At 53.3% G+C, this 25,619-nt stretch overlaps 1 protein-coding gene and 1 long non-coding RNA gene across 2 annotated transcripts; both read left to right on the forward strand.

Moving 5' to 3' along the window:
* The first annotated feature begins 261 nt into the window (after positions 1-261).
* On the forward strand, positions 262-5,002 carry LOC100580127. The gene is made up of 3 exons (XR_001114472.2): positions 262-448; positions 2,077-2,163; positions 2,521-5,002. It is a non-coding gene; the product is annotated as an uncharacterized LOC100580127 (long non-coding RNA).
* A 1,266-nt stretch (positions 5,003-6,268) lies between these two features.
* On the forward strand, positions 6,269-9,279 carry TLCD2 (TLC domain containing 2). Its single transcript, XM_030799540.1, has 4 exons — positions 6,269-6,438; positions 6,594-6,676; positions 6,897-6,970; positions 8,200-9,279. Exons 1-4 carry the CDS (start codon positions 6,269-6,271, stop codon positions 8,740-8,742), a joined length of 870 nt encoding a protein of 289 aa, XP_030655400.1. The 3' UTR covers positions 8,743-9,279.
* Positions 9,280-25,619: the final 16,340 nt, after the last annotated feature.

Here is a 25,619-nt window from a genome sequence, read left to right on the forward strand (position 1 = left end):
CATGCATTGCAAACGCAGACGCCGTGACTTTCGCCTGCTCTTTAGGACTCTCGTTTGACGTAGCGCTTTTCCAAGAGGGTCGCTGACGCGGAGGGCTGGGCCACACCTTTCCGTCTATTGGCCGGCTCGTCAGTGGGTGGGCGTGGCTACGTGCAATTCAGCCCGGCAAAAGGGTGGCCTCCTTGCCAATCAGAGCCAGGGCGCCCGGAGAGGCGGGACCAGGGCGAGGCCCCGTCGCCCCGGGGTGGGCGTGGCCACGTTGCCCAGCAGTGAGTGGTGATTGGCCCCGGACGGTGCATTCGCAGCTCGTGCGTCACGACGCCGCCAGCTGATCGGCGCCTGGAGCCGGTGTGTGCTGGGTGCCGAGAAGAGACAGCGCCGCCGGCCGTGGGGAGCGGACGCAGTGATTTGCTCCCCTTCGCGCAGCAACCCCCACACCCAGCACCAGGTGGGTGTGAGCTGGCGACCCGGTCACGCAGCGGGGAGCCGCGGTAACGGGATGGAGGGTGAAAGTAGGGTCCGGGCGGCCACACCCTGCCCTTCCGGGAGGAGAGGGGGCGGCGGGGGCAGGGGCGCCTAGGGGAGAGGGGCCTGGACTGGCCGGGTTAGTGTGTCAGGAGCTCTGAGGAAAGAGTCTGGGACGGGAGTCGTGGCGGAAGGGCTGGCGGAGTGGCGGGGGGCGGGGGGAGAGCCGAGGGGCCGGAGGGCCGGGGGCGGCTCACCCGGCGGCCCCCGATCTGAGGGCACAGGGGCTGGCCATCTAGCCTGGGGAGGGTCTGGACCCCCCGAGCGGGCGGCGAGGAGGTGCTTTGCCTCTGCCGGCGTTCACTGGGTCAGGGCCAGTTCAGCGCCAGTTCAGCGCCTTGGCAGGGAAGGGGTCGCTGGGCGGGCCGGCCCCTCCTCTCGTTCCCTCCAGGGGATGTTATGTAAGGGGGGAGGGGAGAGGAGTAGGGGGCGGCGGTGCCGGGGCCTTATGCAACCCAAAGGTTAGGGTTTCACCGCGGTTGGGCGGGGGGAAGAGGGCAAGAGGAGGGCCTGGAAACTCTAACCCCCCGCTCCCCAGACTAACTGGCCGTCTTGGGCCGAGAGAAGGTCACCTCTGCACCTCCCCCCAGCCTGTCCGGTAGTGAGGCCCCTAGCCCAGGCCTGGCCCTGACTGCCTGGGAAGCCGGCTGGCTGGGTGGGGCGCCTGGGTTAGTCATCACTCGGCTGCCTCTCTCCCCACCTCCCGGCCAACTCTTGGCCCCTCCCCGTGGCCTCCGGCGAGGCTGTCGCCCCCACCTCCCTCCGGCTCTGGTTCCAGCCTCCAACTCCTTTGGCCTGTCATCCTGGCTGTCAGACTGGGCTAGGAGCTGTCAGAGTGCCAGAGGGTTGATGGAGCAGCTGGTCAGAGGGTCAGTGCCCTGGGCCCACCCCGCCCTGCAGCCAAGGGCACCTGCTTGGCAGAGACTCTCAGCAGCTGCTGAGTCCTCTGGGTTGAACAGAGCTATCTCAGACAGAGGAAGGTCGGACGGAGTTGGACTGGTCACCCAGGGGAAGGAAGATACGCAAAGTTCATGCCTCCCAAGCGGGTTTCGGAATTTGAACCGCACCCCGTATCCCCCAATCTTTCTTACCCTCTGAGTATAGAAAGAAATTCCAAGACAAGACCGCCGTGGCCCCTCAGCCTGGCGTGGGCCATGCCCTTGGACTGAGTGTCAGCACAGACCCGCCCTCCCCAGCTCACATCCCCCGAGCCTGCCACGCCCCCAGCCCCCTCCCTGGGCCATGCTGCAGGGCCCGGCTTTTCCTGCTGATTCATGCGTTGGAACTGTGGGGGCGGGGCTTGGAACTTGGAACAAAGTTCAGACATGGAGGGGCCGGCAGACAGCCTGGAATTCATACCAGATGTACCCGGAATGCGCAAGCGGAATGCCTGGCATCTGAGAGTCCTGGGGAAGCTGCCCAGCCACCCTGCCCATACCTCCCTCCCCTCCAGCCTGTGGTCCCCTGCCCGCCCCTCACAGCCCCGGGAGCCTCTGCTGACCTTCTTTCAAACGCTGGGCCTCCTCCCTTCCTCACTCTTCCCCAATCCAGGCCCCCAGAACTCTCCTTCCAGCTGAACTCCCTGGGAACAAGTCAGTTGGGCTGATCACTGAACTCACACTGATTTCTGGACCTGAGGTACCACACTTCTAGTACCTGCGTGCTGGTGGGGTGTGTCCAGGGTCCCGGGCCCTGCCCTGTCTGAATGCTGAGGAGGCTGGGCCCTTGGGGGGCCGCTAGGGCAGGGGAGGGTGAGAGCAGGACTGGGTTTCTCTAGACTCCAGTTCTGGAAAGAAGAGCAAGGGAAGTCTGTTTACAGCCGCCTCTTGCCGCTCAGTGAAGTTAACAGCTTCTGCAGGCCCAGGTCAGAGCTGCAACCCTTCATTAGAATCTCAGAGGTCTACTGGGGCAGGACCCTCATGGCCAGTGAGTGGGTCAGCGTTGCAGCAACATGCCCTGCTCAGATCTTTCCCATTTTCCCTCCCTTTCCCTTAGGAGCCTGTTCCTCTCACACCCTCACCTGGCTGAGCCGCAGTAGTTCTTCAGTGGCAAGCTTTATGTCCTGACCCAGCTAAAGCTGCCAGTTGAAGAACTGTTGCCCTCTGCCCCTGGCTTCGAGGAGGAGGAGGAGCTGCTTTCCCCATCGTCTGGAAGGTGACAGAAATGGGCTGGGAAGGTCCCAACAGCAGGGTTGATGATACGTTTTGGGGAAGTTGGAGAGCCTTTGCCCAGATTGGCCCAGCAAGGAGCGGTTTTAGATTAGAGACACTGGCTGAATTGAGGAGTAGAAGGCTCAAACCCGAGGTTAGTTGGTCTTTGTGTGACAATGGGAAGAAGTGGAGAGAACACTCTGTCTCCCCGACTTCCTTCTTGACCCTCCTTCCTTATCTTTCACTCTTCCCCACTGGCCTTTCCAGATGAGGCCCAAAAGTGGGGAAAGTGATACTAAACCTGGGTGTGAGGGGCCATCCTTCTGCTCTTACTTTTCCCTGCGTTTCCTTAGGCTGGCCCAGACTCTAGATTCCTGGGCACTTACCTGTATCTGAGACCCGTAGACCTCCTGTCTCAGTTTCTCCACCTGTGAGATGGGCAGTCACACAGAGGGAATCAGAAGCCCATCTGTGTCGACTCAGAACCTGGGCTCTCCCCCTGCTGTGGATGGAAACAAAACACCTTTTCACATAAGCTGTTGTCCCTCCCCCATCCCCGATACCATCACCCAGGAGCTGGGTGGAGGAATGGGAAGCTGGAGGAGGGGGTTAGAGTTAGACCAATACAAGGAGCTAATAAGAGCTCGCCTCTCCATGACTTCCCCCCATGCAAGGGTGGCCCAAGGCTTCCCCTGATATCCAAAGCAGGACAGCAGTCCCTTGGTGGGATTCTAACTGCCGCTGCTCTGTTTCTTTCCACACTTTGCTTTCCAAGGTGGTATGTGATCCCCAGCTCAGACCTGTGCAGACAGGAAATTCTCCCCTGCAGCAAGTAGGGGAGGTGGGTTGTGGGATGTGACCTCTTCCTGGGTATCAGGCAGTGAGTGTAAACCTGCCACCTCCAGCCCTGATCCATTCTCACCTAGCGGCTACAGGAAGCTGTGTCTGTTGGATTTGGTGGGAGGAGATGTGCAGGGAGCTGTATCTTACCCTCTGCTTGTGAAAAACTCAAGGATGTGGAGAAGAGTAGACCGCGGAACCCTGCCCTTCTGCAGCCAAGCTGAGGGGCAGGATGCGTGGGGGACAGTGGTAGAGGAGGGGGCGGGATAGACTCATAGGCTGCAAAAAGGTCACTCTGTCCCTGGACACTGCCTCCGTACTTTCTCCTTCTTGCTTCACTGGCCACAGCATCTCCCTCCAGCCCTCGCTATGTGCCTCTGCCATCTTCACCCATCATGGAGCAGAGGCGAGGAAAGGCAGCCTGGGAATGTGGAGACCAGTGAAGGACCAGGCCTGGAGAGCACAGGGTCCTACCTGGGCATCCAGCAGAGGAGCCCCTAAAGGCCAGGAGCACCCTAAGAGGAGGGAGGACAGCCAGCCTCCATCGACGGCGAGCCTCCAGCCCTCTCCTACTTTGATCACCATTTCTCTCCAGGCTTTCTGCCTCCGAGATGTGGCACCATAGTGCAGTGCCCTGTGGCTTCACCGCCCTACTTCCACCTCCGCCCAGCCTGTAATGTTTATATAAGCAGCCTCAAGGACCAAGAACCATCTGCGAAAGGACACACACAGGAAATTCATAAAAGAAATCCGAATGGATAAAAGCAGAAAAAAATGTATGCTTCATTAGTAATTAAAGAAAGGCAAATAGAGCTGAAAGCATTTTCCCCTTAGCAAACCATAACAGAAAAAAATAAGACCCAATATTGGCAAAGAGACTACTGAAAAAACATTCCCATACATTGCGTGTGGGAGTATACATCGGTGCAGGCTTCCTGGATGACAGTTGGGTGATAACGTGTCATGTGGCCTAAAAGCCTCCATGTCCTTTGACCTGTGAATTCTATCTTTGGGAATTTATCTTAAGAAAATAATTAAGGATTTAGTTATTGATAAGATGTTCATCCCAGCATTGCAATGGAGAAAAATGGGAAGCAATGGTTTGGTTGGGAATTTATTCCTTTTCCGCTGTAACGGAAGTTTGCAATGGGGGATTGCTTAAGTAAATTATTGTATCTCCATCCAGATGGTGGAGTAGTGCGCAGACATTAAAAGTCATGTAAAAGAACATCTGACTGAAAGAAAAATGCTCCTTGAATATTAAAAGGTTGTAAAAATAGTGCATGTTATGTGATTTCAATTTTGTTTTTTAAAATATGGGTGTATATTTGTATACGTAGAGCAGATAAGACGGAAGGCACACTAAAAAATGTTTAGTGGTTATCTTTGGATGGTGGAACAAAGTCACTGTAATTTTCATCTTTAGTTTTTCTGTAATTTCCAAATTTTCAACATTGTGTATTACTTATAATAAATATAATTTAAGAGATCGGTGTTATTATTTAAACCTTTGGAGAAGTGGGGGTAGAAGAATGAAGGGTAGACCTCAGCTTTTTTGGTGAGAAGGTTGAGTTGGGGCACCTCTTGGTTTATGAACTTAATTATTTGAAGTAGCTGGAATCCTCCCTCTCAGCCTGCAGGAAACAGCTCTGAATTGCTGACTGCCAGCTGAAGAGGGGGAGTGGAGTAACGTGGAAAGAAAGCAGTACAAACCTGGGGCTCTTCAGGTGGTGAGGGGCTGGGGGAAGCTTTTCCTCTTAAGGCTGGAGGGTTCCAGACTCCTAACCGCCCTGGTACTGAGAGCAGGACAGGTCTGTTTTTCTCTTCTGACTCTGTCCCAGCCTTGAAGGGACCCTGTGTTACCTTTCCTTGCCCTCGGATTGAAGATATTCTACCCACCCAACAGGTACCAAGCCCTTGGGGAGGGAAGTGCTTTTCAAGACTGGGGGCCAGCGATTCCCTTTTGCGTCCTCTTCCTAATGAGGCTCCTCTGTAGGGCCGAAAACAATGCTTGGGGTCGGGGCGGGGCCCAGTGGGTCGCTTCTCCAACATGGGGGCTCCTGGGGGTTGTGGGGGAGGGGGAGCAGAACTGCTGGAATTACAGGTTTTCTGGGATACGGTAAAGGCCTGGAAACCTCAGGAGGCAGAAGGGGTGGCTCCAAGAAAGTGGGACACCCCCTCCCCACCACGGACGCGGGGAGGGAAGTGGGGGCGGCGGCCAGGCTCGGGCAGGTACGAGTAGGCTGCGCTGGCCTCTGCCTTGCAGGGTGTGGCGGTGGGTGGTGATGACGCTCAGCAGGCGAAAGTCGCGGGAGCCGGGAAGAGGAGGTCAAGGTTCGTGGGTGGGGCCCGGGAGTGTCAGGTGAAGTTAGACTGGAGACCCAGGTCTGCAACTCCAGCGCTTCAGGACGCCTGGAGCTGGGGAGAACCCCTATTGGCGAACATCCCAGAGGCCCCCCGAGCTCCATGGCATGGTCTGCTGCCCGGAGCCCCTGAACCGCTCCCCCGGCTGGAGCGGGACGCGATCGGTGGCCAAGGCTCCGGGGGCGGTGGCCCTGCGGCTGCTCCAATCACCGCGCAGCCGAGGGACGGGGCGTGGACGAGTGGGGAAAAGTTCCTGCCGATCCCAAAGGCGGGGCGGGGAGGGGAGCCGGGGCCCCAGCCCTGCCGGGAAGCGGGTTCCCAGTCCCGGCCGAGAGCGCGGGCGCCGAGGGGACCGACCTGGACCCCCCTCGCCCCGCCACCGCCCGGCCATGGCGCCCCCGGGGTTCCTGGTGGCTGGCGCCTCCTTCCTCGCGTTCCGGGGGTTGCACTGGGGGCTGCGGCGGCTGCCGGAATCGGCCGCTCGGGACCGCTGGCAGTGGCGGAACCTCTGCATCTCCCTGGCGCACAGCCTGCTCTCGGGGGCCGGGGCGCTGCTCGGGTGAGGGCTTGGGGGCTCGAGGCGCACCGGGCAAGGGCGAGGGCGAGCGGTGGGAGGCTGAGGCCGGGAGACCCGGCGGGCGTCTCCAGAGCTGAGACTGGGGTGGGGGCGCGCACAGGGAGAGTGCGGCCTCGAGAGGCTGACCATGCCCCCAGCCTGTCACTGTACCCTCAGATGGCCGCCGACCCCATCCATGGCCACCCGCGCTGGGCTCTGGTGCTGGTGGCTGTGTCTGTGGGTGAGTCTGCAGGAAAGGCTGGGCCGGTGGGGGGGATGGGGCGGGGGGCAGCTTCTGCTGTCCTTCGAGGTCCATTCACCTCCCCCATGGTGGTTAAACGTTCCTGAAGGCTTTACCGAGGGAAAACTAAGAACTGGGAGAGGGGCGGGGCGGGGGGCTGGAAATCCTCTCTAAGCTGCCGGGCTCTGGAGCAGCCTAACCTCTACCTCCACGCCCACAGGTTACTTCCTGGCAGACCTGCTGTGGAACCAGACCTTGGGCAAGACCTGGGATCTTCTCTGTCATCATTTGGTGGTGAGACTCTGAGGGGAGAAGCCAGACAGGAGGGGAGGAGGGGAGCCCTGTCCGGCCCGAGCTTCCCAGTCTCTCATTTTTTTTTTTTTTTTTTTTTTTGAGACAGAGTCTCACTCTGTCACCCAGGCTGGAGTCCCGTGGTTCAGCCTCGGCTCACTGCAACCTTTGCCTCCTGGGTTCAAGCAATTCTCCTGCCTTGGCCTCCCACGTAGCTGGGATTACAGGCACCTGCCACCACGCCCAAGTAATTTTTTATATTTTCAGTAAAGATGGGGTTTCTCCATGTTGGCCAGGCTGGTCTCAAACTTCTGACCTCAGGTGATCCGCCCACTTCAGCCTCCCAAAGTGCTGGGATTACAGGCATGAGCCACCGCCCCTAGCCTTCTCTTCATTTTTCTGTCCCATAATTTCCCACAGAGTCTCTGCCCCCAGCTGGTGCTTGGCTCCCAGTCTTAGGCTGAGTTAGGGGGAGGAGGTGGCTGCTGGCCACAGCTGGGGAGTCCAGACACCCACCAGGCCAGGGCACCCACCATGCCAGTGCACCCACCGTGTGAGCCTAAGGAGTTCGGGTCCCCCCACAGGTGTCCAGCTGATGACAGAAATGTGGAATATGGAGCTTTTCTGAGAAGGGGGTGTCCTGGTATAGGGTGTGGGTATGGGGCATGAAAGCCCTAGGCTGGGCGCGGTGGCTCACGCCTGTAATCCCAGCACTTTGGGAGGCTGAGGCGGGTGGATCACGAGGTCAGGAGATCAAGACCATCCTGACTAACACGGTGAAACCCCGTCTCTACTAAAAATGCAAAAATTACCTGGGTGTGGTGGTGCGTGCCTGTAGTCCCAGCTACTCGGGAAACTGAGGGAGGAGAATTGCTTGAACCCGGGGGCGGAGGTTGCAGTGAGCCGAGATCACACCACTGCACTCCAGCCTGGTGACAGAGTGAGACTCTGTCTCAAAAAAAAAAAAAAAAAGAAAGAAAGAAAGCCCAGGAATGGGAAGTTAAGGGGGTATCAGGGGGTGAGACAGCCACTCCCTGGGCCAAGCCTGGTTCCATCTATGGAAGGGTGGTTTCAAGGCTGCTCAGGGCCCCAGGATAAAGGTAAACGCATAAAGGTCAGGTGTTGGGGAGCCCCACGGACTGCGTGGAAGCCTCTTTCTTCAGGCCTGGGTTATTGGGACATGATGGCTGGCAGGTCATGGGGGTCCTCTGACCTGTGACCCTGGCTCCCAGGTGGTGAGCTGCCTCAGCACCGCTGTTTTGTCTGAACACTACATGGGCTTCTCCATGGTGTCTCTGCTCCTGGAGCTGAACTCTGCCTGCTTGCACCTGCGGAAGCTGCCATTGCTTTCTCGCCAGGCCCCATCCCTGGCCTTCAGCGTGACCAGCTGGGCCTCCTTGGCCACCCTGGCCCTCTTCCGCCTGGTCCTGCTGGGGTGGATGAGTCTGTGGTTGTTCCGGCAGGGCCACCAGGTTCCTCTTGCTCTGGTCACCCTGGGTGGAATTGGGCTGGTCACTGTGGGCGTCATGAGCATCATATTGGGGATCTGCATTCTGGTCAATGATGTCCTGCAGTCTCGACCCCATCCAGCCAGCCCTGGGCACGAGAAAACCAGGGGGACCAGGACACATCGTGACGATGGACCTGTCACCAGGGACAGTTCGACTCTCAGCCTGAAAGACTGGAGAGAAGCCATGGGCTCCTCGCTGGGGGAGGTGGGGCCAGGACAAGGAGATGAGGGTCTTCCATGCACTTTTCATCCCCCATCGGGGTGAGGGCCAGACTGGCTCATCAGCATCTCAGTTTCTCTTCCAGCTAACTCATATCCCTTCCCCTTCCTAGGATCTAAGAAGAAATGCTGATGTTGGATGGGTGGGAACCTGGGTTTCTGTTCACTGAAATCCGTCATCAGATGAGCGCCCTTTCCAGCAAATAAACTAATGAGGTACAGCCAGAGCTATCAGTAAAGGGTGGCAGGAGGCATGCAGCTGGAAGAAACTGCCAGTGGAGACAGAAGCTCTTTGCTTTAACCCAGGGACAGATGGGGGAAGGTGAAGTCCCACTAGGATCAGAGAGATCTGGTATGGGGCGGGTAGGGACAGAGAGAAAAGAGATCTCACCTATAACCAAATTCTGGCAGTGGGAGGAAGGTAGAGGAGGTGCTATCTGTAGCAGCAGAGATGGACATGATAGTTGCCAAGAGACAGAACCTGGGCCACAGCAATTGCTGCTGATGTTTCTGGTTCTCAAAGCCACACTCCTGTTTTTCATTTTTTTCTTTTTTTCTTTTTTTTTTTTTTTTTATGAGACGGAATCTCACTCTGTCACCCAGGCTGGAGTGTAGTGGCACGATTTCGGCTCACTGCAACCTCAGCCTCCTGGGTTCAAGTGATTCTCCTGCTTTAGCCTCCCGAGTAGCTGTGACTTCAGGCATGCACCACCAAGCCCAGCTAATTTTTGTATGTTTTGGTGGAGAGGAGGTTTCACCGTGTTGCCCAGGCTGGTCTCAAACTCCTGACCTCAAGTGATCCACCCGCCTCAGCCTCCCAGAGTGCTGGGATTACAGACGTGAGCCACTATGCCCAGCGCACACTCCTGTTTTTCTACTTAACCCTGGTTCTGCTGTGTCTAGCCTTTTATTTTTATTTTTAGTATCTTTTGACTTTTTCTTTTCTTTTTTTTTTTTTTTTTTTTTTTTTTTGAGACCAGTTCTTGCTCTATTGCCCAGGATGGAGTGCAGTGGCTTGATCTTGGCTCACTGCAGTCTCTGCCTCCCAGGCTCAAGCAATTCTCCTGCCTCCCACCTCAGCCTCCCAAGTAGCTGGACTACAGTGCACGCCACTGCACTGGTCTAATTTTTGTATTTTTTGCAGAGACCAGGTTTTGCCATGTTGCCCAGGCTGGTCTCAAACTTCTGCACTGAAGTGATCCGCCCGCCTCAGCCTCCCAAAGTGCTGAGATTACAGACGTGAGCCACCATACCCGGCCTCTTTTGACTTTTCTTTCTTTTTTTTTTTTTTTTTTTTTTTTGAGATGGAGTCTCACTCTGTCGCCCAGGCTGGAGTGCAGTGGCGCAATCTCGGCTCACTGCAAGCTCCGCCTCCCGGGTTCACGCCATTCTCCTGCCTCAGCCTCTCCGAGTAGCTGGGACTACAGGCACCCGCCACCACGCCCGGCTAATTTTTGTATTTTTAATAGAGACGGGGTTTCACCGTGGTCTCGATTTCCTGACCTCGTGATCCGCCCGCCTTGGCCTCCCAAAGTGCCAGGATTACAAGCGTGAGCCACCGCACCCGGCCTCTTTTGACTTTTCAAAGACAATTCGGATTCTTAGAGGAGTGAACACAGGGCTAGGTCTGTCTTCTTAGGAAGGCACTGAAGTCCAGAATTACAGAAGGAGGGGTACCCAGTATAGAGTTTTCCCAGGCCCAGGCTTTCGTGGAAGAACGAGGGCAAAGGCAGAGTGTGTGAGAGAAGGCTACAGGAGGACAAAGGAATAGCTGGCCCTCTGGCTGGGTGCAGCAGCTCACGCCTGTAATCCCAGCACTTCGGGAGGCCGAGGCGGGAGGATCACCTGAGGTCAGGAGTTCAAGACCAGCCTGGTCAACATGGTGAAACCCTGTCTCTACTAAAAATACAAAAATTAGCCAGGTGCCTGTAATCCCAGCTACTCAGAGGCTGAGGCAGGAGAATCACTTGAACCCAGGAGGCAGAGGTTGCAGTGAGCCAAGATCGTGCCACTTGCACTCCAGCCTAGGCAACAGAGCAAGACTCTTGTCTCAAAATAAAAAAAAAAAACAAAGAGCTGGGACTTTAATGAGATTCATTCATAAAGTCTTCTTCCTCCCGCTGCTTCTGCTGCATTTTTTTCTGCTGAACAAGACCCCTTCCTTCCCAGAACATCCAGGTGACGGGAAGTGCCGAGCAGATTAAGGCCGCTGTTCTACTAAACAATGGACCGAGAGAGGCAACCCTTAGCCATCCACAGAAAAGCTACACGAGCGAAAGCAAGACACAGGAAGATTGTCTTCAAAAAGAAAAAAAAAAGCCTTGCTAAGAAGCGGAGGTACAGAAAGACACAAAGAATGACAGAGACAGACATACATAGATTGAGTGATAGATAGAAAGAGAGAAGGATTATTCACACAGAGGTGACAGAGGCAAAGAAGGATGGAGGGCAAAAGAGACAGGCCTTAGCAGAAATATGGAGAAAGGCTATCATAGATCCTGAGAGACACCAAAGTCACAAAACTGATAAAATGGTTATAAACAAAAAGGACCAGAAAAATAGAAATAAAGGCCAACAAGAAGCGACCCCAAGGCTGAAAGGCACAGAGAGTCTAGACAGTGAAATAGAGTGAGTGACAAGGAGAAACACCCAGGCTTAGGAGTGATGGAGGCAATACTGGCAGACAGAGAGATCAGAAGGGCAAGAGGAGAGGTGGGAACAGAGAAGAGGGGGATGAGTCCGGGCAGCTGAGAAGCAGAAGGCGGAGGAGGCAGTCAGTGGGAAGATTCACCGACAGAAGAGATCAGGAGATACAGGGACTTGGAGGCAGGCAGAAAGACAAAGGACAAACAGCTGGAGTGCAAACCCTAAAGACAGAAGCTGACAGTAACCGGTTGGCAGAGACTGGTAGGAAGATGAGGACAAGTCGGAATCAGAGGTGTCAACTGAGATGCAAATATAGGCAAAGGAGCCAACAAAGAGAACAACAGAGAGAAAAAGGAGGAGAGCGCAGAACAATTTAAATATCCAGGCCGGGCGTGGTGGGTCACGCCTGTAATCCTAGCACTTTGGGAGGCCGAGGCGGGCAGATCACGAGGTCAGGAGATCAAGACCATCCCGGCTAACATGGTGAAACCCCATCTCTACTAAAAATACAAAAAATTAGCCGGGCGTGGTGGAGGCGCCCGTAATCCCAGCTACTGAGGAGGTCGAGGCAGGAGAATCGTTTGAACCTGGGAGGCCAAGGTTGTTAGAGTGAGCTGAGATCGCGCCACTGCGCTCCAGCGGGGGTGACAGAGTGAGACTCCGTCTCAAAAAAAAAAAAAAAAAATTGAATATCCAAAGAACAAAGAAGAGGCAGGAACCCAGAAATGAAAAGAGGAGAAAAAGAAATACAGGTGTGAAAAAAAAACGAGAGGGATTGTGAGAAGTCTCCATCATAGAGTCATAAAAACAGGCGCAAAAGATGAAAATAACGAATCGAGACTGAGGAACACACAGTTGGAAGGAGCGAAACACAAGCAGAAAATAGGAGCAGAGCATTTAAATGTAATTAGACAAAAACCCAAGAGGCAAAGGTATAGACAGTGAGCTAGAGAAACAACGTAGAATTTTGTCAGAGTCTGTACTTCTGGAAGTCATATGTTTGCTGGCTGGGCGCGGTGGCGCACGCCTGGAATCCCAGCACTTTGGGAGGCCGAGGTAGGAGTGGCTGAGCTCAGGAGTTCAAGACCAGTCTGGGCAACATATTGAGACCTCCTCTCTACAAAAAAAAAAAATTTCTTTCTTCTTCTTCTTTTTTTTTTTTTCTTTTTGAGACAGAGTTTCATTCTTGCTGCCCTGGCTGGAGTGCAGTGGCACAATCTTGGCTCACTGCAACCTCTGCCTCCAGGACTCAAGTGATTCTCCTGCCTCAGCCTCCCTAGTAGCTGGGATTACAGGTACCCACCACCACACTCGGCTAATTTTTGTGTTTTTAGTAGAGACAGGATTTCACCATAATGGCCAGGCTGGTCTCAAACTCCTGACCTCAGGTGATCCACCCACCTTGGGCTCCCAAACTGCTGGGATTATATGCGTGAGCCAACACACCCGGCCAAAAAAAATTTTTTAATTAAAAAAAAAAGTCATATCTGCAAAACTCAATTTGCCATCTTAACTGAATGCCTTGATTAACAAAAATGTTGTCTGCCTTGAGTTTTTAAAGAAAAAGAAATATGACAAACTCATGTGAGGAATCTATTCCTTAAATATCTGTTGAGGTTGATATGAATTGATTCTAAGTCATACACCTTTTCTTTGGCCACTGGTATACATTCATGATGGTTTCAGTGAGTGTCCCTTTTGGTAATACTTGATAGTGTCTATGAGGCCGGGCGTGGTGGCTCACGCCTGTAATCCCAGCACTTTGGGAGGCCAAGGCAGGTGGATCACAAGGTCAGGAGATCGAGACCATCCTGGCTAACACGGTGAAACCCCGTCTCTACTAAAAATACAAAATATTAGCCGGGCGAGGTGGCGAGCGCCTGTAGTCCCAGCTACTCAGGAGGCTGAGGCAGGAGAATGGCATGAACCCAGGAGGCGGAGCTTGCAGTGAGCCAAGATCGCGCCGCTGCACTCCAGCCTGGGTGACAGAGGAAGACTCTGTCTTAAAAAATAAATATAAATAAATAAATAGATAGATAGATAGATAGATAGTGTCTATGAAGGGTGCTCAAGAACTTGACCCTTAGGGAAACATGGCTGTTTCTGTGGATTAACTGGTCAAGCCCATACAGGAAGAGTGAGATCAGCTCCCAGTTGGGGCAGGATGTAGTGGACGCTTGGAAGAATTTGGGACCACATACAGATTGCTACCGTGGTGAGCCAGTGGAACTTGAAGAAGGCAGGACTGGATTGTGATTACAATTGAGTAAGTAGGCAGAGAATTGGAACGTGGGCGACATAAAAATGATGTGAATCAAAGAAGAATGGTCAGTTAAGACCCTAAAAAAAGGACATTCAAAAATGCAGAGGTTAAAAAAAAAAAAAAAAAAAGCAGAGATTGCCAGATGCTCCATTTCGTAGGAGTCTGCTTAGCAGAGTGGTGCTTTGTCAGACCTTACCGTGGCCCAGGGAAATGGTCCTCAAGACGGACTCCATGTCTACCAAGCTACTTGCTAATGATTTCTTTATCCTCCAGGATGGGGAAGGCGCTTTTCTGGATGGGATACATTGATATTTTATGGCCTTGAAACACTATCCTGATTATAAATTAATAAATTGCTATGCAAATAATTGCATTAGTTGCATCAATCTCTTATGAGCATGGTTACTTTGAGTTACTTTTTGGCTCCAATGGTGTCTTGATTTATAATTCAATGCTAGATTGTGGAGGCGTTGCCTTGGGAAGGTTTCCACCCTGACGTGTCCTTATACCCTCTATAATCAAAAAGCAAATCCTGGCTGGGCGCAGTGGCTCATGCCTATAATCCCAGCACTTTGGGAGGCTGAGGCTGGTGGATCACTTGAGGTCAGGGGTTCGAGACCAGCCTGGCCAACATGGTGAAACCTCATCTCTACTAAAAATATAAAAATTAGCTAGGCGTGGTGGCGGGCGCCTGTAATGCCAGCTACTCGGGAGGCTGAGGCAGGAGAATCGTTTGAACTCAGGAGGTGGAGGTTACAGTGAGCTGAGATTGCACCACTGCACTCTAGCCTGGGCAACAGAGCAAGACTCTGTTTCAAAAAAATAAAAAAAGCAAATCCAGTGTCAGGTGAGTTGATTGATTCCTGTATTTCCAGCACTTTGGGAGGCTAAGGCTTCGGCCCAGGAGTTCAAGACTGGCCTGGGTAACATAGCAAAACCTCATCTTTTTTTTTTTTTTTTTTTTCTGAGACAGAGTCTCGCTCTGTCACCCAGGCTGGAGTGCAGCGGCTCGATCTTGGCTCACCCCGATCTATGGCCACACCCGCTGGAGCAGAGCGGTCACCTGGCCACCCGCCCAAGCTCCCGCCTCCCCGGGTTTCACCGCCATTCTCCTGCCTCAGCCTCCCGAGTAGCTGGGACTACAGGCGCCCGCCACCTCGCCCAGCTAATATTTTGTATTTTTAGTAGAGATGGGGTTTCACCGTGTTAGCCAAGATGGTCTCGATCTCCTGACCTCGTGATCCGCCCGCCTCAGCCTCCCAAAGTGCTGGGATTACAGGCATGAGCCACCACGCCAGGCCTGCAGAAGGATTTTCAGTGCCAAGGGTTGAAACCAAAAGAATCTTGTAGCCAAATTAATCTTGAGTCAACAAGAAAATTAAACAGAAAACTTCATAACTGAACTGTCAAAACTTTATCACATAAAATCTGGATTTTTTGGGCTGAAAATTAGAAGTCTTCATTTTGCAAAAAACTATGTAAGGGAAGTTACTCTTTAGAGGGAGCTCTTCTGTTGAAATGAAATATTTAGTTAGGAGCATCCCTGGCTGAACATTTGTTGTGCCCCTTCCCCATGTCAGGCACCTTCTATTTATTTATTTATTTATTTATTTAATTTTATTTATTTACTTTTGAGATGGAGTTTTGCTCTTGCTGCCCAGGCTGGAGTGCAGTGGCATGATCTCAGCTCACTGCAACCTCAGCCTCCTGAGTAGCTGGGATTACAGGCACCCGCCACCACGCCCAGCTAATTTTTTGTATTTTTAGTAGAGACAGGGTTTCACCATGTTGGCCAGGCTGGTTTCAAACTCCTGACCTCGTGATCCGCCCGCGTTGTCCTCCCAAAGTGCTGGGATTACAGATGTGAGCCACCGTGCATGGCCATCAGGCACATTTTATACATTATCCCATTTAATCTCCACACCAGAGATTCATCTCATCTTTTGTTTTTATTTTTATTTTTTGAGACGGGGTCTCAACCTGTCACCCAGGCTGGAGTACAGTGGTGCAATCATAGCTCACTGCAGCCTCCAGCTCCTGGTTCCTGGGCTCAGGCAATCCTCCTGCTTCATCCTCTTGAGTAGGTGGGATTACAGACATGCATCACTACACTCAGATAAATTTTTTTTTTTTAAATAGAGACAGGGTTTCACCATGTTCCCCAGGCTGGTCTCAAATTCCTGGGCTCAAGCAATCCACCCACCTCAGCCTCCCAAAGTGGTAGGATTACAGGCATGAGCCACTGCGCCCAGCCATTTTTTATTTTTTTAATTGAGACAGGGTCTCACTCTGTCACCCAGGTTGGAGTGCAGTTGCACGAACATGGCTCACTGCAGCCTTGACCTCCTGGGCTCAAGCGATCCTCCCACCTCAGCCTCCTGAGTAGCTGGGACCACAGGTGTGTGCCACCACAGCTGGCTAATTTAAAAAATCTTTTTTTATTTTTCCAGAGATGGGGTCTTACCATGTTGCCCAGGCTGGGCTCCAACTCCTGGCCTCAAGCAATTCTCCTCCCTTGGCCTCTCAAAGTGCTGAGATTATAGGCATGAGACGGAGTCTCACCATGTTGCCCAGGCTGGTCTGGAACCCTTGGGCTCAAGGGATCCTCTTGCCTTGGCCTCCCACAGTGCTGGCATACAGGCATGAGTCACTGCACCTGTTCTCATTCTATCTTTCAGATGAAAAAACAAACAGGCCGGGCGCGGTGGCTCATGCCTGTAATCCCAGCACTGTGGGAGGCCGAGGCAGGCGGATCACTTGAGGCCAGGAGTTTGAGACCAGCCTGGCCAACATGGCGAAATACCATCTCTACTAAAAATACAAAAATTAGCTAGGTGAGGCCGGGCGCGGTAGCTCATGCCTGTAATCCCAGCAGTTTGGGAGGCCGAGGCGGGCGGATCACGAGGTCAGGAAATCGAGACCATCCTGGCTAACACAGTGAAACCTCATCTCTACTAAAAATAAAAAAAATTAGCCGGGCATGTTGGTGGGCGCCTGTGGTCCCAGCCACAGCTGAGGCAAGGGAATGGCGTGAACCTGGGAGGCGGAACTTGCAGTGAGCTGAGATCATGCCACTGCACTCCAGCCTGGATGACAGAGTGAGACTCCGTGTCAAAAAAAAAAAAAAAATTAGCTAGGTGGGGTGGCAGGTCCCTGTAGTCCACCTACTTGGGAGGCTGAGGCAGGAGAATAGCTTGAACCCCAGAGGTGGAGGTTGCAGTGAGCCAAGATCATGCCACTGCACTCCAGCCTGGGCAATAGAACAAGACTCCGTCTCAAAAAAAGAAAAAAAAAAAAAAAAGATTATCCAGTCTCATCTTTTCATTTTGCAGAGAATTGAAGGAACTGAAGCCTAGAGAGGTTACATGACTTATCCAAGCACACTCAGCTAGTCTGTAGCACAGCCAGAATCAGAATCGAGGTCTTTGGTTTGGTTCAGGGCTCTTTCCTATATACTATTTTGCCTCTTTCTTTATAGAAAGGCCACAGAGTGGAGAAATTTCAAGGTAGAAAGGTAGGAGTCAGCTGACAACTAAACATCCATCAAGTCAGATACATTGCCTCTGAAGTGATATTTATAAGTCAGGGTGTTTCAGTTTGAAAGGCAGACTTTAGGCTGGGCTTGGTGGCTCACGCCTGTAATCCCAGCACTTTGGGAGGCCAAGGTGGGCAGATCATGAGGTCAGGAGATCGGACCATCCTGGCTAACACAGTGAAACCCTGTCTCTAATAAAAATACAAAAAATTAGCCGGGTGTGGTGGCGGGCGCCTGTAGTCCCGGCTACTCGGGAGGCTGAGGCAGGAGAATGGAGTGAACCCGGGAGGCAGAGCCTGCAGTGAGCTGAGATGGTGCCACTGCACTCCAGCCTGGGCGACAGAGCCAGACTCCATCTAAAAAAAAAAAAAAAAAAAAAAAAAAGGCCGACTCCTATGGTCAAGTATTGATTTCTGCACTTTTCAGGAACACAGTAATTGTGGAGGGCAGAGGCTCATTTCAGCTTTCCTCTGTAGACATGAACATCACTTAGCTTGGTACCGTGGAATATATTCTTTTTTTTTTTTTTTTTGAGACAGTCTCGTTCTGTCACCCAGGCTGGAGTGCAGTGGTGCCATCTGGGCTCACTGCAACCTCCACCTCCCAGGTTCAAGTGATTCTCCTGCCTCAGCCTCCCGAGTAGCTGGGACTACAGGCACATGCCACCAAAAAAGGTAATTTTTTGTATTTTTAGTAGAGACGGGGTTTCTTTGTTTTTTTTTTTGTAGATGGAGTCTGAAGCCCAGGCTGGAGTGCAGTGGCGAGATCTTGGCTCACTGCAGGCTCTGCCTGCCGGGTTCCATTCTCCTGCCTCAGACTCCTGAGTATCTGGGACTACAGGTGCCCGCCACCACACCCGGCTAATTTTTTGTATTTTTAGTAGAGACGGGCTTTCACTGGGTTAGCCAGGATGGTCTCAATCTCCTGACCTCGTGATCCGCCCGCCTTGGCCTCCGAAAGTGCGAGGATTACAGGCGTGAGCCACCGCGCCCGGCCAGAGACGGGGTTTCAACGTGTTAGCCAGGATGGTCTCCATCCTCTGACCTCATGATCCGCCCGACTCGGCCTCCCAAAGTGCTGGGATTACAGGCATGAGCCACCGCGCCTGGCTGATAGTAAATCATTTCTTTGGCTGAAGCTTTGCCCCTCACTCTGGCCTGCCAGTCTGTGCCCTTAAGAGCACTCCCTCATCTCCTAAACCTTCACCGGTTGGCATTGCTAATCCTGGGGCTTGAGAGGCTGGCATGGCAACTCTCTCTGCCTTAGATCCCAGGTCAGGGCACTGCTAGAAGAGGATAGAGAAGCCTGCAGAACTGGAGGGCCACAAATTCCTGCTGCACTGACGCAGGCCAGCCCTGCTACCTAGCTATTCACTTGCTCTCCTTAGCGGCTTGTCCAAACATCGTTTTCTTCAAACTCCTGCCCTTCCTTCCCCAACCCCAACTGTGTGGAATCCAAATATTTCCACCTCAACAGCAAACAGGAGTGGGGTGCTGGGGAGATGGGGGAGATGGGGGAGGGAAACAGGGGAACAGTCTAGGGCCACTGCAGCAGCATTTCCTTGACATATATTGAATCTAAAAATTCATATAAGGCCGGCTGCGGTGGCTCACGCCTGTAATCCCAGCACTTTGGGAGGCCGAGGCCGGTGGGTCACCTGAGGTCAGGAGTTCAAGACCAGCCAGGTCAACATGGCAAAACCCTGTCTCTACCAAAAATACAAAAGTTAGCTGGGCATGGTGCCAGGTGCCTGTAATCCCAGCTATTCAGGAGACTGAGGCAGCAGAATCACTTGAACCCAGGAGGCAGAGGTTGCAGTGAGCCAAGATCACACCATTGCACTTCAGCCTGGGCAAGAGTGAGAATCCATCTCAAAAAAAAAAAAAAAAAAATTCATATGAACTTTGCATTCTGCTTCAAAATCTATATGTTTTAAAATAAAACACTGGTCAGACACAGTGGCTCACACCTGTAATCCCAGCAGTTTGGGAGGCCAAGGCGGGAAGATGGCTTGAGTCCAGAAGCTTGAGACCAGCCTGGGCAATATAGTGAGAGCCCCATTTCTACAAATAATAAAAATATTAGCCAGGTGGCCGGGAGCGGTGGCTCACGCCTGTAATCCTAGCACTTTTGGGAGGCCCAGGCGGGTGGATTGCCTGAGCTCAGGAGTTCGAGACCAGCCTGGGCAACATGGTGAAACCTCGTCTCTACTAAAATACAACAACAAAAAAATTAGCCGGGCATGGCGGTGTGTGCCAGTAGTCCCAGCTACTCGGGAGGCTGAGGCAGGATAATTGCTTGAATCCAGGAGGCGGAGAGATTGCAGTGAGCCGAGATCATGCCACTGCACTCCAGTCTGGGAGACAGAATGAGACTCCATCTCAAAAAAAAAAAAAGCCAGGCCCAGTGGTACATATCTACAGTCCTAGCTACTCAGGAGGCTCAGGTGGGAGGTCACTCAGCCTCCTGGAGTTGGAGGCTACAGTAAGTCATGATTGTGTCCTGCACTCCAGCCTGGGCAACAGTGGAGTCTGGAGTCTGTCTCTAAAAAAAATTTAAAAGATAAAATAAAATACCATTTGAAATAAAATTACAATACTTGTTTTAAAAAAAATTTTACAAAATGACAAGTGAAACTGTCAATTTTTTTTCTTTTTTTTTTTTTTGAGACAGAGTCTCGCTCTGTCGCCCAGGCTGGAGTGCAGTGGCACCATCTCGGCTCACTGCAAGCTCCGCCTCCCGGGTTCACGCCATTCTCCTGCCTCAGCCTCCTGAGTAGCTGGGACTACAGGCGCCTGCCACCACGCCCGGCTAATTTTTTTTTTGTATTTTTAGTAGAGACAGGGTTTCACCGTGTTAACCAGGATGGTCTTGATCTCCTGAGCTCGTGATCTGCGCGCCTCGGCCTCCGAAAGTGCTGGGATTAGAGGCGTGAGCCACCATGCCCGGCCCAATTTTATGATTTAAGGAAGATGTGCCAGTTTATTCTGTGGCTCCAAGTATCACCGGGACAGTTCATTTTTCTTTATTCTCTGTCTTTTTTTTTTTGAGACGGAGTCTTGCTCTGTCACCCAGGCTGGAGTGCAGTGGCCCCATCTCCACTCACTGCAACCTCTGCCTCCCGGGTTCACACCATTCTCCTACCTCAGCCTCCCGAGTAGCTGGGACTACAGGCGCCCGCCACCACGCCCGGCTAATTTTTTTTGTATTTTTAGTAAAGATGGGGTTTCATCGTGTTAGCCAGGATGGTCTCGATCTCCTGACCTCATGATCCACCCTCCTTGGCTTCCCAAAGTGCTGGGATTACAGGCGTGAGCCACTGCGCCCAGCCACCCCACAGAACTTCTTATACAACCATAGTGCGACAATCAAACCAGGAAATTGACGTTGGTACAATACTCTTTTTTTCTTTTTTCAGACGGAGTCTTGCTCTGTTGCCCAGGCTGGAGTGCAGTGGCTCTCTCAGCTCACTGCAACCTCTGCCTCCTGGGTTCAAGGGATTCTCCTGCCTTAGTCCCTCAAGTAGTTTGAAGCACAGTTGCGTGCCACCATGCCCGGCTAATTTTTTGTATTTTTATTAGAGCCGGGGTTTCACCGTGTTAGCCAGGGTGGTCTCAATCTCCTGACCTCGTGATCCGCCCGCCTCGGCCTCCCAAAGTGCTGGGATTACAGGCGTGAGCCACCGCGCCCGGCCACAATACTCTTAATGAAACTACAGCCCGGCTGGGCGCGGTGGCTCACGCTTGTAATCCCAGCACTTTGGGAGGCCGAGGCGGGCGGATCACGAGGTCAGGAGATCGAGACCACGGTGAAACCCCGTCTCTACTAAAAATACAAAAAATTAGCCAGGCGTGGTGGCGGGCGCCTGTAGTCCCAGCTACTCGGAGAGGCTGAGGCAGGAGAATGGCGTGAACCCGGGAGGCGGAGCTTGCAGTGAGCCGAGATGGCGCCACTGCACTCCAGCCTGGGCGACAGAGCGAGACTCCTTCTCAAAAAAAAAAAAAAAAAAAAAAAAAAAAAGAAACTACAGCCCATATTAGGATTTCACCAGGGCTTAGAGCAATGTCTGGCACATAATGAACCTTACACAGGTGATAAGGACGTCACTACCATGATGATGAGGAGGAGGAAGATGATAATGATGATGTTGGACTTTCTAGCAAAGCCAGATTGATCTGGTGCCTATTTTCAGAGCATGGCATGTTAGTTTCTATTTCTAAACCTTTTTTGGCCTTAACTCCAAGGAACTGAAAGCCAACATGGTTGCCTGGACGGTGGGAAGCCATGAGTAGCTTTGGAAGCCTGGGGGGCTGGGTGCTAGTCTTTGCTTTCTGAAGATAACACCCCGTCAAGGACCGTTCACAGTGGGGACAGCCTGACAGCGCTTAAAAGGCACCAGAAGCAAATGAGAATCAGAATCATTGATGCGTCTGAGCATGTGCACGAAGCAAACATGGTTCTCAGGACTCGCATTCCTTCACCCACTGAATTCCCACAACATCCCTAAGAGGGAAATAGTTCACCGATGAGGAGACCGAGGCACAGAGCAGTTATGGCACATCCCCGAGGTCACACAGTCAGAGCAGTTATGGCACATCCCCGAGGTCACACAGTCAGAGACGGAACCCGGACTTGACCCCAGGCAGGCTGGCTCCAGGGCATCTGCAATGCTCCACCACCATGCTGGAGGTCTGGGGCTCGTTCTCAGCTGTTCAACTCAGACCCAGACTCCACAGCAGGGCCTGGGGGCCAATCAGAATAGGCCCTCTCACCCTCGGGGCTAGGCGTAAGACCTGAACCTGAAGCACCTCCCGCTCAAACAAGCAGCTCAGGAACCCCAAAATGCAGTGTGAGTAAGACCCAGGCCATACCCACGCCTGGCTGTCCCGGGGATGTCTGTGGTCTCCAAGAAGAAGCTAAGAATAAGAATAGGGGCTGCTTGTTAGGCAGCCCAGCAAGAGAGCACCTGTCAGCCGGAGCCTCCCGTGAACCTTTCAGCAACGTTGTCAGCGGCGTTGCCTCTTCCTCTGACCGGTCCCAGTCCAACCAAACCCAGCCAACAGGAAGCAGCCTGGATTGTGCTATCATTCAGTCAGTCGACAAACGCTGAGTCTATACTGCACTCTGCACCTGATTCCCTACTGGAAACCAAGCTTCTTCCAGGGAACGGGGTGGGACAGGAACCGAGGGGTCATGTGCCCTGGGCTGGGCCGGGGAAGAGGGTCAGGACAGCCCTCCACTGCCAGGCCCAGAGTGTACCCTGCACCTGAGCCCGTGGTGATGCACCTGTCACCGCAAAACATTCTACAGTGATCAGGGGAACTTCTACCGTGATTTAGGCAAACGAGTGTTGGCTGTGTGATGGAGATGGTGATTCTGGTTTACACAAGATTTACAAACTCATCAATGTGGACTAAAGGACAATACTAAAAAAATCGATTCTGCCCACAGATACCTGGTATGATCTGAGTCTTTCTCAACTCTAAAGCCAGAACAGATACTGCCCACCCTCTGGGGGAAGGATCCCTTCTCTCCCCAGTGCAGGTGAGACAACCTGGGGTGTGGCTCCCCTGCTCCCCTCTCTGCCCAAAGCATCCATCCATCCATCCATCCATCCATCCAAGTTCTTGGGAGCACCTCCCGCTCACCACTGGGGACTTTCTGGAAGCTGGGAGACGCTGGCCCAGGACCCAGCCGGATTATTCTCAATAGCCCCTTCTCTCAAAGGGAGGCAGTACGCTGCGGGCTTCCCAACCCAGGGGTGAAGAACAAAGAGATAGGACAGCAGCACAAGGACCCAGCGTGCCTGCTTCCCGGCCCTGTGCTCGTCCACTCCACAGAGAGGGCGACGCGCTGAAAACCTCCGGCCACACACCAGCAACCTCAGCAGCAGCTGCAGCCTCCTCCCCCGAGGACGGCTGGTGCAGGAGCAAGAAGAACAAACCCCGGTAACAACAGCCTCCGCTCTCACCTCCCAGGTGCTTCCCAGGAGCCAGGCTGAGGGCACCACAAGTTCGCTTCAGCCTCACGACCACCTTTGAGGCAGCCACTGTTACTACCCCCCGTTTTCAGATGAGGTAACTGGGGCACAGAGAGGCGAGTGGACCTGCCCACAGTCGCACAGCTGGAAAGTGGCAGGGCCCAGCTTTTGGCCACTCACTATGCCAGCCTAAAAGCTAACGTCCGCATTGGCCATCAAACAAAGAAAGGGACTCACCAGCTAGACGCAGGCACACCCCAGGCCTACGGGTGCTCGTGAGCTCGAAGGCGGTTGCTACTCGAAGGGAGAGCTGGGCTCGTGTGGGAGAAGAGTGGTCTCTCTGCCTCCGTGGGGTCCCGGGCCCGGCCTGGCAGCAGCTGCCCTGCACTGGCAGGAGTGGGCTGTGGGTGCCCTTCGGCACTCAAGGAAAAAACGCTTCCAGCGATGCAAGCAGCTGCCTTTGCTGCGGCTCTGATTCCCAGAGGATCCCAAAGCTTTTCCCATCATTTTTGCCCTTTTTCAGAAACCACTTAGCCGCTGCCCCTCCTCCAGCCATGCCAGGGCTGCAGAGCACTTACCAGAGCCAGCCAGAGCTGCAACCTCAGCTCTCAGGGAAGGAGGGTGCTGCTCGGCCTCCCAAACCTGTGGCTCCTGGGCCCGGAGGTCTGGGAAACGGCTCCACAAATGCACATTCGCAGCCAGCGACGTCAAAACTAGCGTCCTGTAACTGTTCCGTTTTCAAAATAAAGAAGGAATGGAGGGTCGTGCCGCTCGCCACGCAGTCCTGGCCTGGCATTAGGGACTTGTTTTGAGAGTCGGAGCAACCTTGAACTAGTCCCCAACTCTCCTAGGCCTCTCGTTCCTGGGTCCCCAAACCTGGAGTAGGCGTTGGCGTCGAGGGGGGCTTCTGGGTCAGCCAGGTCCCAGCCTTTCTTCTCAACTGGGGGTTCCTCAGGGAACCACAAAACACAGATAACTATGAGTGTCTATTTCCTTTTTTTTTTTTGAGATGGAGTCTCACTCTGTCGCCCAGGCTGGAGTGTGATGGCGCGATCTCAGCTCACTGCAACCTCTGCCTCCCAGGTTTAAGCGATTCTCCTGCCTCAGCCTCCCAAACAGCTGCAATTGCAGGCACCTGCCATTGCGTTCAGCTAATTGCTGTATTTTTAGTAGAGTCGGGGTTTCGCCATGTTGGCCAGGCCGGTCTTGAACTCCTGACCTCGTCATCCACCTGCCTCGGCCTCCCAAAGTGCTGGGATTCCAGGTGTGAGCCACCGCGCCCGGCCACCAGTGCCTATTTTCTCACTTCCCTTCGTACCACCCTAAATGCACAGGAGAGAAGACCCACAAGAGAGAAACGCACAGGAGAGAGTCGCATACAGCAGATAACTAGAACGATAGGTTTCATTCTCTCCCAGACCCTGGCTGAGAAGAACAGCGAGGTCTAGGTATGCATCCAGGCTGCGGCCCAAATGCCCTGCAAAAACCATCACAGCAGCTGCCCGCGGGACGCCAACAAGCCGTGGGGCCGGCCCAGCCTAGAATGAGCAGCCAGTGCCGGAGACGCCCTCGTAGCCCTGCCTGGGGTCGCTTGAAAGCTCTGACCCCTGAGTCAAGGCACTGAAGTGTGGCCACCCCATCAATCCTGCACAACAGTTGACAAAGAGCTTTCCCAAACCTGCTCTCGCAGGCCGGGAAGCAACCCTGGGCAGTGGGAGGGCAGAGACTGTCACCCATTTTACAGGTGAGAAATGTGTGATGCTGGGCAATTAGACACCCGGTAATTAGATAATTGCCCAGTCCGCACTGTTGGTCTAGGCATAAAAGCCAGGCCCGTCCCACCATGCCACACCCCACCATACCCCTCACTTAGGCACTTTTTTTTTTTTTTTTTTTTTTGAGATGGAGTCTCGCTCTGTCTCCCAGGCTGGAGTGCAATGGTGCAATCTCGGCTCACTGCAACCTCTGCCTCCCAGGTTCAAGTGATTCTCCTGCCTCAGCCTCCCAAGTAGCTGGGATTACAGGCACGTGCCACCACACCTGGCTGATTTTTGTGTTTTTAGTAGAGGCCAGGTTTCACCATGTTGGTCAGGCCTGTTCTCAAACTCCTGACCTCAAGTGATCCACCTGCCTCGGCCTCCCAAAGTGCTGGGATTATAGGCATGAGCCACCGCGCCTGGCCGCTTAGACACCTGTTTATGCTATGTGTGTCATGTTAGCTTCAATTAATATGAACGTTAGAATTCATTCTTGTTTATAAATTGTGGCAAAAGGCCGGGCGTGGTGGCTCCTGCCTGTAACCCCAGCACTTTGGGAGGCCGAGGCAGGCGGATCACCTGAGGTCAGGAGTTTGAGACCAGGCCTGACCAACATGGTGAAATCCCATCTCTACTAAAAATACCAAATTAGCCGGGCGTGGTTGTGGGCACCTGTAGTCCCAGCTATTTGGGAGGCTGAGGCAGGAGAATCGCTTGAACCCAGGAGGTGGAGGTTGCAGTG

This window comes from Nomascus leucogenys, chromosome 19 (assembly GCF_006542625.1).
Source record: "Nomascus leucogenys isolate Asia chromosome 19, Asia_NLE_v1, whole genome shotgun sequence".
NCBI classification, from domain to species: Eukaryota; Metazoa; Chordata; class Mammalia; order Primates; family Hylobatidae; genus Nomascus; species Nomascus leucogenys.

Coding starts and splice junctions, on each gene's coding strand:
- TLCD2 (XM_030799540.1), top strand. CDS start 6,269: ATGGCGCCCCCGGGGTTCCTGGTGGCTGGCGCCTCCTTCCTCGCGTTC. Junction 6,439..6,593: donor GGGGCCGGGGCGCTGCTCGG/GTGAGGGCTTGG, acceptor CCATGCCCCCAG/CCTGTCACTGTACCCTCAGA. Junction 6,971..8,199: donor TTCTCTGTCATCATTTGGTG/GTGAGACTCTGA, acceptor CCTGGCTCCCAG/GTGGTGAGCTGCCTCAGCAC.